This window comes from Takifugu rubripes, chromosome 9, assembly GCF_901000725.2.
Source record: "Takifugu rubripes chromosome 9, fTakRub1.2, whole genome shotgun sequence".
NCBI lineage: Eukaryota > Metazoa > Chordata > Actinopteri > Tetraodontiformes > Tetraodontidae > Takifugu > Takifugu rubripes.
In genome coordinates, this window is record NC_042293.1 from 13,389,191 (window position 1) to 13,406,002 (window position 16,812).

The following is a 16,812-nucleotide window of genomic DNA, read 5'->3' on the forward strand; positions in this document are numbered from 1 at the left end:
CTTCAGGACGGCCTCAGTCACGGTCCAACCACCTCTTCTGATTTATGGCAACTGACACGAACTCTGCCATCGTGATATGAAGGACGCCACGGCCTGTTTGGATTTCAGCGTCTGAGTCCGTTTAGCAGCGAGTCGGCGTGTTTGTCACAGTCCTGCGAGTACCGAAGTTTGACCGGCGGGTTTCTTTCATACCACGTTGGAAGGGGGGGGGGGGGTGATTCAACAAGAGCTCTGAAAGTTGTGATTTAGGGCTTCGGCTTCATTAACGACGGCCATTAACAAGTGGCTGAAGCGTCCACGTGTTTATGTGGACCGATGGACAGAACGACCAGGTCGGAATCTGAGCCGTCCTCTCGTTGCCATCAAGAGGTCACTAATGCAGTGGGGGCGAACTTTGAAGTGTCCTAATGGCCTTTATGGTGCCATGACCCGGCACCAGCTTCTATTAAGGGTGTCAGTGAAGCCTGGTTAGAGCAGCGTGACCCATTAGGTTTAACGAGCGCTGTCCGGGGCACAGCGGGCTCCTCTTCTTCCTCTCTGCGAGTGTTTAATGTGTCATCTACACACAGTTTTGACTGAGAGTGAGAGCAGAGGAAACCTTTAAAGTTTCGAGGGGTAGCGTGTCGCCCTGTGGAGTTCATCGGCCCTGTGTCCTGTGGGGTGGCTAATCCGTGAGTTTTGTTACATTTGGTGGGGTCAGACATTGGATTGGTCCTTTTTTCGGACGTGAATCACGTCTCCTGTCGGCACCAACGCGCTGAGATTGAGGAGCCAGCGATGAATCGGGACAGTCGCAGTGTTTAGAAAGAGTCATGGTTCTGTCAGATTTGTTTAACATTACAAAAATAAGAAACATTCCTTTCCATCAGGCGTGGACGTCCAATTCCTCGTCTCCAGCTGGAGGCTTCGGAGGGCGACGGCAGGCCTCCTGAGATCTGAGCGCCCTGTCCAAACACTCGCACGTGTTGCTGGGACGGAGCCGCAAATGGGAGCGCTCCAACATTCTTTGCAGGGCAAAGACCAGAGCGATGGCAAGATATGAACTGGCGCAGGTTCCCTTGTTTTCCCCTTGGCCTCGCTCCCCCATTGTTTTCTGTGCGTTGTCCCCACTGGTTGGGCCGCCCGTGGATGATGTTCCACACAAAGTTTGAAATAAAGGGGGGATTGATTACAGCCATCGTTCTGCTTGTGAGAGAAAGTTTGGAATGATCATAAGAACCTCTTTTTTTTTGAGGGCTGTGTTGTTGCATGATTGTGCCCCGACTGCAAAAACAAAGAACATCTGTGTGATGCTGCGTTCTGCATCGCATGACAGCTTTGTCTCGCCGAGGCTGGAACTGCGCCGCTGGCCGACGGCCACCTGGAGGCATTTAAGGCCCGTTCGAACAATTAGGCTTAACTTTGGGACTAATAGTTTGGACAGAACGCTGCATCTGGAAGCTGCAGGAAAGAACGGGATCCCCTAGCGTTCACCTTTAAAAGGAGATGTGCATGGTGACTGTATCAGTGGGGGGGGGGGGTCGTTGCGATTACCACGCAGGCATAACGTTTTATGACTAACGCCGTAGTTCCACAGTTTGGCTGATTTCATTCTTTCTTCAAAGACCATTTTGGGAGAAGCGCTTTTGTTCAGTGATGCATCAGGAACACTGATGCTGCTCTCATACGTCACTTCAAACAGAGGCTGAAAGCAGAACTAATGAACGGCCGCTAATGTGGTCATTAACTTAATATTTTAACTTATGAGACATAAATGAAATGAAAGCCCTTGTTGTGATCTCATCAAACGCAACGATGCCATCATATTCTCTCCGTTTAATCTCTTTCAATGTTCCTTTTTGAACAGCTTGTATTAGAGCGTGTTGTGTTACTGCGGTAATGAGCCACCCACTCAACTGCTGGAGATTCCTTTATTTCCAATCACTTCAGATTTGTCTTAACCTCTTCATCGTTTTCCGTGGTTCCCAATATGGACGGACTTCAGGGGCATGAAACCCAGCAGAAGTTGGAATTTAAAAACCTCTCCAACACTGTAAGTGCAATAAATATTGCAACGGCACGTTTTCTAAATTCACAAACAAAACTAGAAATGCTCGATTAATATCCAAAAAAAAAAAAAAACAACCAAAAACTGCTTAAAGCCATGAGACAAATGACAAAGAAAACCTCTGTAAACATCCAGAGTAGCTCATCAGAATAAGACACACCACTTTGATTTTACATACACTTTGAAATATTACTGCAACACTTAATGGGTTCATCTCTGGAGGTCCATAATTACACATAAGACAAAAACAAACGGACAAGCCCAGACAATAACATTGACCACATTCGCACAATATGGCATGATAAGATGTCATTTGCTTTGTTTCAGTAGTATCAACGTGGGTGGAGCTCCAGAGGGCTGAAGCTGAGGGACGACAAACGCACACTCGACGCACAAAAACACGCACCAGATCCTGCTTTCAATCTGACACGTCCGTCTTTCGGCTAACCAGGTTTACATTAATCCAAGCGCGGGTTACGTATTATAGTCATAAGGGATCTGAACAATATTGGGATCAAACAAAGTTTACAAAAAGTGAATTCTCGCTGCAAAATAGAGGCGGAACTGGGGAAAATCTCAAGTGGAGCCTGTGTCAGTTAACCAAATTCATAATACTGTCAATATAAAAATTCATAAATAGAAAATGGATAATGAAAATAGCTTTTAAAGTCATCACATAAGCTTCGGGGTGGTTGGATCATGAACAATCCCGATTTTGTGACCACTAAATAACAGAATAAGCTGTACATTAATCAATAATGTAAAGTGTTAGTTGCAGTCCTAATCTCAAGTAGGAGCGCCTCATCGGCTCAACAAACCCAGCTAGAAGGAGAGCAAAATGGATGCTTTATTGGCAGGAAGGAGGTTCGTCTGCAGCCCAGCACCGTCCCTGATATCAGCCTGCGATGCAGCTGCTGACGGGCCTGATCCGGCGGGGGTAACGCGCACGGGCACCCCTGCAATCACAGCACGCAGCCGCCGCATTCCTGATGTCCCCGCATCATGTTACTGAAAGAGCGGCGATGTGGCCCGCAGCCACATGGGGCCAAGATTCCACGCTGCTGAGAAACATGCGTGCCGAGGTGCACGCTCACAGGTCAGGTCAGCCCACTTTGATGCTAATTAAGTGTGTCTATCTGTGTTTGTTTACTGATTGATGGTGACGTGACCGGTTGAAGGCTGCTGTTGTGCAACGTTGGCCCCTTCTGCCAGCGGTTTCCTGTAACCTGAGGCCTGAACCTAGCGGGGGAACCTGTGGAGACGGTCCTAGGGGAGGAAATGACACATTGGTTTGAAACTGCTGCCAATCCAAAGCCTCCACTCCTCCCAGACTACGCTGGCAGACGCCATCCCTGCACTCACTCACATGCTCCTTACTTAACTGCCTTAAATCTCTTCTTTGGAAGGACGAAATGTTTTCCCTCGCTGCCAAATATTGTTTTCTTTTTAGAAAAGGGGTTAGAAAGGGAATTTTCTCACTTGTCCCACATGGGTGGCCTTATTTTTTTTAAATGTAATTCAGAGCACAAATACTCCTTTAGGTACTTCAACTATCTATACTAGAGGAGACAAGTGTAAAGGAATAAAACACAAAGGGCAGTCTGGGTGTCAGTCACCAAAGAACAGAGCGGAATCTTCTAAATGGAAACACTGTACGGCAGAGTCGGAGCGCCTGGAATACCAAAAGCATTTGAAGGTCGTTAGGTTTTGCAGATTTGACTGACACTCGTCACTAACAGATCGCCACATCACGGATGATACCCAGTTTAACATCGATATCGGACCTGAGAGACGGAGGAATCGCAACAGAAAACATGATGTCACACCTCTCCTATTTCTCTCACTTTCAGCATCTGCTGATTGTCACAGTCACAGTTGTTATCTCGGCTGCGTCGGCTGCTGTATTGGCCTCCGTTATCTTGGCGGTCTCTCCCTGTTCGTTTGACCTGCGTTATCAATCGTGCTCTCAGAAACGCCCCCTCCTCCCCCACAACTCTCGCCGATGTTTAAGAGAAGGGTCATATGGGGGCAGGGTGGTCCTGGCCCGGGACATCATGTTGCCCAAGAGATGGCTGCGCTGTGTTCCTTGGCCTTCATTCGCAGCGCAGCTATGCTGGAGGATTTGCGGTCCGGATCAACGTTGAGGTCGTAGCCATTGATCCCACTTCCCATCCCGGGACCCCCAAAAAGGCTGCCCATGTGCGTCTGTCCCATGTGGCTGCCGCCTGGACTGGGCACGCCCAGGAAATCGGCAACACCCGCGGGACCGTGAGGGTGAGGCGGCATGCAAGAGGAGACGGGGTCACAAGGCACAACACAGCCAGGCACTGGCGACGCTCCGCTGCTGCTTCCGATCCACGTCGGGTTCTGGATCTGAAGTGGAAAAGTACGTGTTTACTGCATAAAACATCATTCAATTAAAGTTACACCCCGCACCATTACACCCTTGTGTTAGCAGGTTCCTTTACTTTCCTTATGTTGTTTACTTCCCCAGGTGTTAGCATGTTTAGCAATTCTCAGCTAAAAAGCTAAATCCAAAAACAGACATGTAAGGGTAAAAGCTGGACTTGTACAAATGCAACTCTAAACCGGTGTTTGTAAATGAGAATTAGACGAAGGCCAACATATGATTGGGACATATACCTGTGCATAGTTTTCAGGCCGGGTCAGTATAGGGAGCTCGTAGGCAGTAGAGAAGTGTGTCCGAACCTGCTGCATCTGGCCAAAACGCTCCCTCTTTCTCCATTTGGCTCTACGATTCTGAAACCACACCTAAAAACGATCACAACACCAAAAAAAAAAAAAAGCTTCAGGGACATTCAAAGTACAAACCAGCAACAAGCCCAAGTTCTTTTGTGCAAAGAACAAAACTGTTCTCTCCTCGCAGCAACTACACGTCAGAAACCGAACCACATAAAACAAAGACAGTGAAGCGTATAAATTCTGCTGCACATGAAAGTCCAGGCCCGGGTTTTAAGACTTGACGTGCCTTTAAAGTGCCGTCCGCTCAGAGCTATTGATGTGAAAATGTCGAGTCTCCCCCGGTGCTGCACCTTTCAGCTCCTCCCTTTGATACACAAGCGTCTGCCTCCCTTCAGGCTGCCAGCGTCGACAGATCCACATCTGGACCTGTAGCCATTCATAAATCACTGGCAGAAAGGTGTGCTCTCCCCCACATGTCAGCACTGTGGGATACAGTGGGGAATCCTTCTGCGCACTCCGTGACAAAAGTTCAAGTTCTGCCCGACGACATGCTTTTCTTCGTCCATTATGTAGGTATTTGATGCATGAAATAGGTTCTTCAGGGTAATTTTATCTCATGAGACAGATAGTTACAGGGGCTTGGCCAAAAGGCTGATTTTTCTTTTATGGTACCTGCTGACAGACCGAGTCCAGGCTTCATAGTTCACCTCTTCATGGAAGGTGTTGGATTAAAGCAAAGTGAAGGGTGAAAGACTGAGTGAAAGAGTTAAAAATTCAGCAATACTAAGATAAATGCAGCCAGCCTTGGCCTTAAGGCTCCCTAATGTGGTAATATGATAAGTGTGTTTATTCTTTGTTTTGCTTTTCTTGGGATTTCTTCCGCTTTTTTTCCCCAATTTAGAAGTTTATGTGGGGTTTTTATGGAGCAGCCGAGCACACTGCACGATAATCAACTGATCCAGAGTCAGAGTAAATGATAAAAAAAAACTGTGTACACTGGCAAGGATGTAAATCTGCCCCATTAACTTAGTTGTGAGAAACTTAGTTGCACCATTGATGTTTTTCGGACCTCTCAGGATCGACTCCTCCTTTCCTGGCCTACTGATCCTCACTTTCTGAGATGGTCACGGTGGTTTGCACAAACTCAGTCGTGGTTTTTTAAAAAAAATTAAAAAAAATAATCCTTGCTGCCTTTCGGTTTGGTCCCAGTCTGATTCTAATCATCTATTTTTTTGCTGTTAAGTCACAAAAATCAGTGGTAGTATTTTTAAATGGGACCCAATTCTCCCATCCTCAAAGCCAAGAACCAAAGGGGGACAACAAGTCCTCACTTGTTTATCTGTATCTATTTGTTGGTTGTCTGAATTTTGTCCTCCCAAGAGGGAAACAGAAACGTTTTCAAAGAGAAGAGAGGCAGCGAGAGAGAGACATAGACAGAGAGAGAGAGAGAGATCGTGCTTCAGCAAAGTGGTTTGAACTTGGATTGGGACTTGATTCCCGGCCCAATCAACTTGTGGTTTCCAAAGTCCCTGACAAGCAATTTCCCCTCTGTCAACCTCCTGAAATCCCCCTTAATGTTTCTTCATCTCTCACTTTTTCTCTCAGTCGCGTTTATTGACATGCATGTGAATTTTTCACATGCACAGCGCCACATTGTTACACGAGGAGCAGCTATTCTAAAACTATAGAAAGTGTCTGTTGTGAGGTTCAAATGCAGCATTGCCAGATTGTCTGCAGTGACCGCAGAGAACGAGTCCACTAACGTTTATATGTTAGATGCAGTTATCACACTGGTCTCCACCTGGAACGTGAGTTCGGTTATATGTTATATATCTGCAGTGTGGCTCAGAACGTATTTGTGCTCCGTGAGGGTCCGGGATCCGTTATAATTAAATGCGTAAATTCAATAACATTGAGAAATTGTCATATATTTTCTTTGGCTCCTCTTTGGTTGTATGAGCTCAAAACGTTACAGAACCCCAAACACAGGCCGTTGCACAAAAAGGTCTTGATTGGACCCAAACTTTGGCCCCGATAACGTAACGTTTTTGGGGTGGAAACGCAGAACTTGAGTTCTGTTTTGACTGTCCGTTTACACAGAAACGCCTGAAAGTGATACGAAAACGGGCTCCGGTGTGAAATGTCTCAAGCGTCACCGCATTCGTTGTTGTGTAAGTGCAAACTGGAGCAAATTCAGAGATTTGGGACGTGCACTCCACAGCTGCAGGCAACTGAGCTGAGTAGTCGTGGACCATATACGTAGACGACAGTAACCGTAGCAACGGCGCCAGATCCTGGGGACCCGCTGGTGCTCTTCGCCATCACAAAGCTCAGTTAGACGCCGGGTGAGGTTCATTTACACGTGTTCTTGTCCAAAACGCTAACACGGCTATTCGATAGGACAACTTATTGGTGTTGAAGAACCAAATATGTGGCGCTTAAATGCCAAACTCATAGAAGTCAGGCGAGGCCAGCGATGAGGCGGGATTAATTGCCAAGAATCAAGAAATTAAACTCTTCTTTTCATTACCCCTTTGTCAAAATCTCTCCCCAGCCGCCGCGGCCAGCTCCTCCCCGCGTCCCTCTCCTCCCACCTCCCTTTTAAAGTCAGCGAGGGGAAGTAGGGATATTGGAAAGTGAGATGGGAGAATGTTCAAACTGGAGCTTGTTTTCATTTCATGTTTAATTTCCTGACGCCTAAGCCCTCGGCTTTCCGCAGCTAACCTCTCTGACCTTCCAGAGGCGTGCAGACGAGAACAGCGGACCAAGAGTCCGCATAGACAGACACACACACACACACACACACACACATTGGGGGCATGCACAGCGGAAAACATCCACTGACATAGAATGATATACACAAAATCAAAGTGGGCCGCAGCCGTGTGTTCTTTTAAGCGGGACGTGCTCGCGCACTTTCTGGAACCTTTCATCAACGAGCGGCGTCTGAGCACATACATGTCCCTCGTCTCGGTTTGGCACCGAGTGTGTCGTGTTTCACAGAGGGTTTGTTCTGCGTGGCTCTCTTTGAACAGCGCGGAGAAATGAGGCTCAAGCCAAATAGTTTGGCGGGGAGATCATTGAGGGAACATTGTGAGGTCACATGTGTCCTTTGCTCTTCCGTGTCTTCTGCTCCGTTCTCCAGATTCAACATTTGTTCACAGAAAGGTCTGATTCTTAAGCTTTATCGTTTAATGACGAACAATGAAGCCCCAAAGGCTTAAGTTTACAAACTGAAAACACCTACTGTTCTTATTTTATCAAGCAGACATCTGCGAGGAAGGTGCCTCGGTGCTGTAGGAGCTTGGCGGCGATACAGTAATTGCTAAAGACGCTGACAGCAAAAGGCAGCTTACAGAACCATTAAAGACCTTTATTTATGTGCCAGAGCCAGCAGGAATAGAGAGGAGTCGAGAGGGAGAAGGAGGGCAGAGTGCAGCGCTCCAGAAGCAGCTTTTGAAGTCCAGCCGTCTCACCTCATCTCTGTCACCCAGGACCGCGGTGATTGTGAGTGAGTGACTGCCTATGCAGCCCGGCCGCCTCCTCCATTAAGTGTGTGTAGGCAGTGTGGTGAAGTTCAAGTGAAAGCTAATTGCGCAACACAAAGGTTTGGTAGCATAAGTCGCAGATGTGATTCTGGAATCCTGGTGCCCGACTTTATTAAGAAATTTGTCATCAAAATGAGAGCGGAAACTGCGCGGTTGACGGCTTGGGGTTAAAAACGACGACAACGAGGGAAAAAAGAAAACGGCGGTACTCTGATTTCAACGGCTGTTGTGTCTGAAGATGAAGAGGATTAGCTGATCACTTGCCAAAGCTTCCAGTGCCCCTTGGTATTCAACAATTGCATATTCCTGGACTTTGTCTTGATGGACCCCAACCTTAAATTGTGGGGTTTAGCCTTGATTGTGTGTATATTTAAGGTCTGATTTTGAAGTATGGTTTAAACCCCACAGTGACTCAATGGAGCCTGCTGTGCGCCTGTCGGATGAGGACCTTAATTATATTCATCTGGGGAATAGATGGCTCTGTGAGAATGCAACATGAAGTAGTTTACTGTACCTCCAGAAGGACCAGGCCCGGTTCTCTGTCCCTGACTGTGTCTCGGACTGCTTGTGAAAATTGAAACTGGCATTTCAAAGTGTTTTTTGTTTTTATATTCCTACCAACTTAACTTTTCCTTTTTTCCCATGAGTGTTTTTTCCTCTCTCCCCGCCTGAAGGTTTTTGTGTCGAAGCAGCTTGAACGCAGCGTAACTTTCAGGAGAAACCCTTGACCTATGACCTCCCAGCAGAGTCTGCTGCATGTAAGAGCCAAAAGCGAGTATTCCCTCAGTCCCACCCAGCCCACTCTGGAGCACAACTGGCAACCAGAACACAAGATGAGAAACAATAGGCCTCACTGTCTGCTCTGCTCAACAGTCTTTGTTACCGTGCCAGTCCCAGCTCTCCCAGCACTCTCTGTCAGTTCTCACAGGGGTTTCTCGCATGCAAGCATGCACGAGTGCAGGAATACAACACACCTCTGGGGAAAATGCTCTTAGAAAAAGAGCTGGATCCATCATTTCACCAAGTGCGATAAAACAATGCACGCCTTTTTTTTTTTGTCACCCAAATCAGGAAAGAGTGATGTTGATGCTTCTTTCCATCTGAGTTGTGCTGTGAAGAAGCTGCGCTTCAAAATAAAACATTTGCTAGTGTTTAGAAGGATTCCATGCCTGCCTTTTAAATGCCTGACTTGAGTGATGCAAACACAGCTGGAAGCTGAACACACGTCGATCCAAAATACCCGCTGAACCAACTCACGTACTCCTGAGGTCAGAAAACCAACCTGATCTTGCTTCAAAGACCCCAACATCTTAATCGACAGTTTAATCTGATTACATCTATGGACCAATGCATATTTAAATTTGGGTGGAGATTTTATATGAATTGAGGATCTTCGGCAGCTGAGAGCTGCCCCCTAGTGGGCAGGTGGCAGAAGCTCAATACAGGCTCTTGTAGTGTATATACATTTGCCCAAGTGTGATATATGAAGACTGCCATTTCAGTGAAGAATGTAGCTTCCACATCCTCAAATCTTTAGATTTTTCCCTGTATGTTGTTCTGTGCTCACCTGAACACGAGCCTCCGTCAGATCGGTCCTCAGCGCCAGCTGCTCGCGGGCATAAACATCTGGGTAGTGCGTCTTCTGGAAGACCTTCTCCAGCTCCTCCAGCTGGTAACTGGTGAACGTGGTACGATTACGTCTTTTCTTTCCTTTATTGCTCTCGGCCTCCGTTTTGTCCAAGGGGCTGGAAAGTTCGGAGCCCGGCCGCTCGCTCTGCACCTTCTCACCGGGCGCCTTTAGGTTCAGGTAGCTGCCTTCCATCCCAGAAGGGTCCACACTCGAGGGCAGCTCGGATTCTGTCAGGCTGCTGTTGTCCTTTCCTGCGGGAGGAAAAGAGAAATCAGGTGAACCCTAATGAATGAAGTTTATTCTTAACATCCGTTGTGCTGCTGCCCTGTGGTGCGGACACGGTGGCTTTCGATCTTGAAGTGCCTGAAGAATCTGGAGCTTTGCATGTTAACATATCTCAAGTGGAAACCAGCTTCTGACCATTGTAGAGCTGTGGAAAAGTGCAAACGCTGCCGATCACGCTGTTGCCATTAATTAGAGTCCATATTCTATCGCTGAAACACAACAGACCTGCTCTTTTTGTGGCTGAAACCACAGTTCCCAGTCTTCTCCCAGCAAGCACGTCTGTTCATCATCACTCTCACCAAACACAACTACTTTAAGCTTACATCACCTCTGCTGTTTTATTTTGAATTTCCTAGGCCTTGTCTGCATGCATCAGGTCTCCAAATGCAGATTTTGACGTGCGCGAGGTGAAACCTCCCCCTCGTCTCCACCCCCCCCGCCTCCATCTTCAAGCATGTATGGTGGACCTTGTGCGACCGCACTTACTCTTGCTCCTGAGATGTAAACAACGTTTTTGTTTGTCGCCTTTAATTTTCGAGCGTGTCCATTTTGTCTGACAGACCTCAGTCTGTTCCTGTCGGAGCTTGTTGGCTTTTTTGTTTCCTTTCAGGAGATGAAGAAGGCTGCCCTTTCTCCCTCAATAAACAAACATCTGTGTGAATAAATAAGCTGAGGGGCTCTGCTTGTGTGCCAGTGAGAACAGTGCACTCTGTCAGTCTCTGTTTTGGCCTTCGCTGTGAATGGGCCAACGGAGCGCCCCGTCCTAACTCCATTAGTCTGAAACATGCTCAGAACCGTCTCTTCCAAGTAAACACACTTGTCTTTTGCAACACCAGCATTTTTCCAGTGTTTGTTAGTTTGCAACCAGAGCTAGAAATAGTTTGGGCCGATCCACGTGCGTCCTGTGCGCGCGCTTATGCACTGGACTTTCCTTCGGTAATGTCCCAGCAAAGTAAGCTGACATCTTGTGGCTCCGTCAGCTCTCTGCAGGCAGCCGTCAGCGAGGTGCCAGAATGGTTGCGGAGTGATGAGGCCGCCAGTGGCTGCGTGCAACATGCCTGTTTGTTATTGTGGATTAGTGCGCCTTTGACCTTTAGTGCGTGAATCCCACAATGAGATGTCAATTGTCAACCCTCCCCTGCTCCCCACGTTCACCAACTGAAGCCACGAGGGAGGGAACGGCACAGATTCCCCAGCTGGAGTTCGTGACCTCATATCACTGTAGCCCACCTGTCAGACCCCCTTACAGTCTTCACGCAGGCAGATGTTCTGACTGCTCCAGCCCCTGTGCTGGCCTCCACTGCTAAAAGAAGAAGTGAGGGAGGTCAAATCCAGGTTCCTGTTTGGCATATGGAAGAAAGCGCAATTACGTCCCTGAGCAAGGCAGATATCCTGTAAGCAGAGATTACAGCTGGGCACGATGGTGGGTGGAAACCTTGTGAGCCTTATACAGGCCATATCAGCAATGTTTAAACTGGAATCTGGTCTAATTAGACCTACCTACAAAGAAGAGGTTTGATTTCTGGAAGGGGGCGAGGGAGGTATGTTTAATTGCCCTCCTACTCTGTTTCCTCCCCAGTTTCTCTTCTCTGTCACGCTAACCACACAAAGTCCTTCGCCACAAACATCTTTAGTGTTTCTCCATGTTGAGCTGTCTCTTCTGCACACTGTTCTGGAGAACACATTTATCAGACACTACACTTTTTTCAGGGGAGCCAAGATTCCAGTGTGCTGGCTCCAGTGATTTTTTTTTTCCTTCTTCTTCTTCTTGGCAATTACAAGAATGTGTTTTTGACTGTTGTTCCCATTTTGGGATTTCACCAACAGATGCAGAGATGCAGCAAATATCACCAGCTGATCCCACAATTTGCCGGAGTTGCTGTGTGACGAGCTGCAGACCTCTCCAGTTAGGTGAGGTCAGATGTTTACTGGGGTCAGCAATTTAATCACTGCAGAAAACAGAGAGAAAACATCAAAGTGTAATTGAACTGGTTGTAAAGCAACAGGGCACCCTCTCCATTTTTATGGAATGGGATGGGGAGGGTCAAGTGAAGCCATATAAAAGAAACACTATAAATTAGTAACCTGGGGAAGGGTTAATGACCAAACACTAAATAGGGAAGGGAATGCTTTTAAACAGAGTGCTCTCTAATGTTCTCTCAAACACACAGAGTTGACGGCATTCTGCCACATTAGCGCAACATTTATGATACCTTATAAGGATCAAATAAAGTCAAATAAAACATTAGCTTTTGTGGCGATTAATTCCGCATTTATTGCCGGTCCTCAGACGTGCTTTGGGCTAGATTAATTTCCCCTAGCATGGTTCCTAAGACTTATGTTGACTGTTGGTTCCTCAGTGGAAGGGAGGCTCCCAGATGTTCTCGAGGAGAGATCTATGCCAGCAGCTCATGCAGGAATGCAGATTCACTGGGGAACCAGAACTCTGTTCAGCCTCACTCCTGATGAATTGATACGGTCATAACCTCACCACTGTCATCATACCTCTGGCTATCTCTGGCTCACTCTCTCACATAAACCAGGCCCACAAATAGTTTGGAAGTTCTGGGGATTAAAAGGAGAGTTCCTGACACTTAATTATTAGAATATCAACCTAATGTTGAGACAGTAATAGTAGTAGTAGTAATAACTTCCAGGTCGGGGTGAAGATTGTTTTCTAATTACTCACTTTGAAGCAGCGTTTCAGGCTCAGGGCGAGGAGCAACGGATCATCTTTTAGCCTCACATTTGTGCTGACAAGAGATTTTACAGTTTTTCCTTCTCACATTTATAAATGAAGGTTATAGTCCAGCGACTCCAGTGAGAGGATTTGGGGGCATTTTTACTGCCCCAAATCCAGCAAACGGAGCAGTTTCTCGGCACCGACCGGATCGAGTTCTTGTGTGCGTTTGAAGTGTTCCACAGTTTGAACTGAGAGAGAAACCTCCATCCTTCTAAAGGTCATGATGTCATCGTTTCAGGCCCACTCATTATGCATTCTAATATACTCAGGTTCTCAGAGACAATCGCCAGTGTATTCAAACGTGCCGTCCTGACAGTTGCTTAGCTCCGAACACAATGTGTTAGTCATCAGCACATGCCTAACTTGTGACTTCACTTTTCCCAAGTGCTTAAAAGTGTATTTAACATGCTCTATTTTGACAGGATGCTTTTAAATCACTGCCAGGAGTTTTGGGGGTCCTATTTTGGTTTTCGTACGCCCAAAGGAAAAACTTTTTACATATCACAGGATGCTTTGATACTTTAAAGGGAGGAGGGGGTTTGTGTGAAGGCCCCGAGTCTGAGAAAGCTGCGTGCTATTTTGTGAAACCGTTGGGCGAGTGGCAATCTTCTCATAGCCACCAGAATGCAATATTGAACTGCCTTTCAACCACAAGCGGATAAATGCAGTGACTCTGACTTTCAAATCCAACTTTGGCTCCTTTCAGATACATAATGTGATCATCTTTTTGTCATGGGGTTGTGTTTGCAAAACTCCGCCGCCACTTCCACAAATAAAAACGGAAAGTTATGAAACGCCGGCAGGCGAGCGCCAGGGAAATATAAGTTCATGTAAACACGCACATGTGCGCAACTTTCCCAGAAATCCTTTTATTTCTCCCAAGTAGATCAAATCATGACCCATTATGTTCGTTTCTGACTCGGTGCTTATTTGCTCAAGGTATTGTTGAGACAGGGTTATGTAAACCAGCTCCACTTTGTCATCTCAGGGACTCCGTAGCTTTGGTGAACTGATGTTTGGGGAGCATGAATAATAACTATAGGAGCCTGTAATGCACATCTGTCTTAGATTAATGCAGACCTCTCCTGCAAGGCTGACCTGCATTCCTCAGCGCTCGTTCAGCTCCGGGGTTTTTATTTCATTCATCACTGTGTGTGCAGGTAGACGGCTCCTTCCCCGTCCTCACCGTGGGACAGTCTCACTGGCTGAGGTGCATTTAAGGAAACGACCTCTCCGACCTGAGTCACTGCGAGCAGAGATCACTCACGATATTCCAAGTTATTCTCCAAGTTGGGGAATTATTGATCCCCATGTTACACAGAATCTGCAAAATAGGCTGGAACATTTTCATTTGAGGTTTAAAGACAGATTCTCAACCCGTCTTCAGTTACAAGCATTAAAAATGATGCACGCCGACAGTATATTTCCCCCATTTTGCACTCCTGCATTAAACACAATGATCACATTTGCAGATTTGTGGGAGTCACAGTCCCCCCCACCCCCAAACTCCACATTATCACCAATGGGTCGCCATGGGAACGCGATTACATTTCAAATTTGATATTACCACAGAGAAAAATCTCCTTGGAGGATGATGATTTTGTCATCACGATATAGATAAAGCATTGCGCAATATATCACTCCTTGAGGACCACACATAAAAGCGCGAGCCTGTTGACGCCTGGGGCTTTGGCAAGACCCCAAAATATCCTCCCCCAAGCCACGATGCCTTCATCTGGCTGCAACATTTTCAATAATAACATTGCAGAGCTCTCCCCAGGGGAGGCGTGATACATTTAAAGATGGTGTTTTAATGGTTCTGTCAGCGAACTTGCCAAACCAGATCGCTTCACGCTTTAATCTCGTTTGGAGGCCTCGCTCTCGCTATCGTGATACAGCGATGAAGAGTGGCTCCAGTTGTTTCTGATGTAAATTAATTGGACAACTTCACACTTTATACGCTGGCAAAATCTGACGCGCCAAATTGTGAGATGAATTTTCGTCGCGTTGGTTCCAAACCAATCTGCAATTATACGAATAAACACGCGCTGATTTATATAATATTTAGATTTGAAATGTGATGCTGATTCAAAACGAAGTGCCACGATTTCTGAAATATACTTACAGTTATTAAAACAGGCAGATGTAAGAGATAAGAGCCTTATATAGGTAATATAAGGCCTCCTGCTGAATATTTGTTCTCCTTAAACTTGTAGAAATCGATCGTTCGGGTCCTTGAGAGGGTTTTGTTTCTTTTTTAAATCGTATTTTAAATCTAAAAAAATAAATTCCGTCTCCACGATGCCTCAAAAAGCATACTTAGATTAAGAATTTTGCGTGCACGATGGAAATGACTTGAAAAGTCGGTAAGGTTTCAAATAATTGCTATTTAGACGCGTCTAAATCCCTAAATATTTAAATCAGCGACTGATTTTGATGTTTGCTTCGTTTTCTAAACTCCAAAATGGTCTATTTAGGAACTGGTGGAAGGTCTATGACTAATAAATAAATCTACGAATCAAACACGATGGATGATGCCAATGACACGAGTTTTTAATGTAGTTCCATTTATGTCCTTGCACACATACAGATTATTGGAGAGATTTCCGTGCGTGTTTGCGCGCGTCCTGGTGATTTACTGTACTTCAGACTTGAATATTGAGATAATTCACGGCACGTGTATGTTTGTCAGTTGTGAAAATAATTAGAGCGGACGGACGAACGTACAGAGAGGATTGAGAGTGTTTCTGCGGCTTCACCGAGAGGCTCGAAAACCTGTTACTTTCAGATTCAGCCAAACAGATGCAAAGATTTGTCTGATAATCACATCTTCACACACTCCTATTAGAATGATAGATTATAATCAGGGTTTATGGAGAAATAAAGCATAAAGGGTGAATTAGGGTTGATTTTTACTTGGGTCCCGATCGGGACAATTTTCTATGGTGCCATTTTGTTCTCGTGCGCTCTCAACTTTATCATAAACTTCAGCATTTTAAGGAAACTTCTGGCTAAAATAGGGATTCATTTGGTCATAAATCAAGAAGATTTGATCCTCTCTCCCTTCTTTCCTCGCCGAGTTGCAGATGCTGCATTTAGCCATCTGTGCGCTTTCCCGTCGCCGCTTCCAAACTTTTAAGTTTCATCTTTTCTGCACTCACCATAGCAAGAGACGAGTGTCCCGTTGAGCCCGCTGTCCGAGTGCAGCTTGCTCCCCTCGGGTGGAGTCTTGCAGGTCGGTCTCTGCATGAAGAGCTGGTATTTGTTGAAGGTGCTGTCTTCAGCGCCATCCAATGATTGGCACTCCTGCTGGAACGGGCTCCTGGACTTCTCTGCGTAAGGCGGCTGCCCTTTACCCGGGATAAACGTGGGGCTGTATTTGGTTTCAGCGGTCGGGAAAGTCCTGAACTGGTGATCCCTACCTTGCGCAGTAGATGTGCTGTAGTACGAATCCATCGATGTCATGTCGCAGTATGAGACGCACGCTGCGTTCATACCTAAAAGGATATATTTTAAAAAAAAATAAAAAAAAATCCACACGGCGCTTGTTTCCCACCCCTCTCTAAAGGCAGCAAACGCTCTTCACAATTTCTCATGCGCTGACAAACTTGCACTGACGCACTCTTGCATACACACCCGCACACTGGCGCATCTGGGACTGGTTAAAAAAATGAATCAGATGCTTTCCAGAGCCTGCAGACCGAACAAATGCTAAAAGCCCCCTGAAGGTTTGTTGGGGTAAAGAGAAATGCCTTGCTCAAGCAGATACCGCCTCAGTAGCCTATAGTGTATCTGTCACGCACGCGCTTACGCACGCACACACCGACCTTCAAGATCCGTACACGTGAAGTGTAGA

At 46.4% G+C, this 16,812-nt stretch overlaps 1 protein-coding gene across 2 annotated transcripts; it reads right to left on the minus strand.

The window, feature by feature from the left end:
- Positions 1-1,895: 1,895 nt before the first annotated feature.
- Positions 1,896-16,812, minus strand: LOC101079447 (homeobox protein aristaless-like 4). Of its 2 annotated transcripts, none has more exons than XM_003967522.3 (5): positions 16,784-16,812; positions 16,118-16,453; positions 9,866-10,179; positions 4,691-4,819; positions 1,896-4,420 (listed from the first exon to the last, which is right to left on the minus strand). In XM_003967522.3, exons 2-5 carry the CDS (start codon positions 16,449-16,451, stop codon positions 4,100-4,102), a joined length of 1,098 nt encoding a protein of 365 aa, XP_003967571.1. In that variant the 5' UTR covers positions 16,452-16,453; positions 16,784-16,812; the 3' UTR covers positions 1,896-4,099. The 2 variants fall into 2 exon arrangements, with proteins under 2 accessions (XP_003967571.1, XP_011605863.1); XM_011607561.2 differs by lacking the exon at positions 16,784-16,812 and having other exon boundaries at positions 16,118-16,306; positions 16,379-16,736.

Bases quoted from the DNA above. Each gene is read 5' to 3' on its own strand.
- LOC101079447 (XM_003967522.3), bottom strand. From the start codon at position 16,451: ATGAACGCAGCGTGCGTCTCATACTGCGACATGACATCGATGGATTCG. The intron at 4,820-9,865 runs GTGAGCACAGAA...GATCGTTTTTAG, and splicing joins TGACGGAGGCTCGTGTTCAG to GTGTGGTTTCAGAATCGTAG. The intron at 4,421-4,690 runs GTATATGTCCCA...TTTCCACTTCAG, and splicing joins GGCCTGAAAACTATGCACAG to ATCCAGAACCCGACGTGGAT.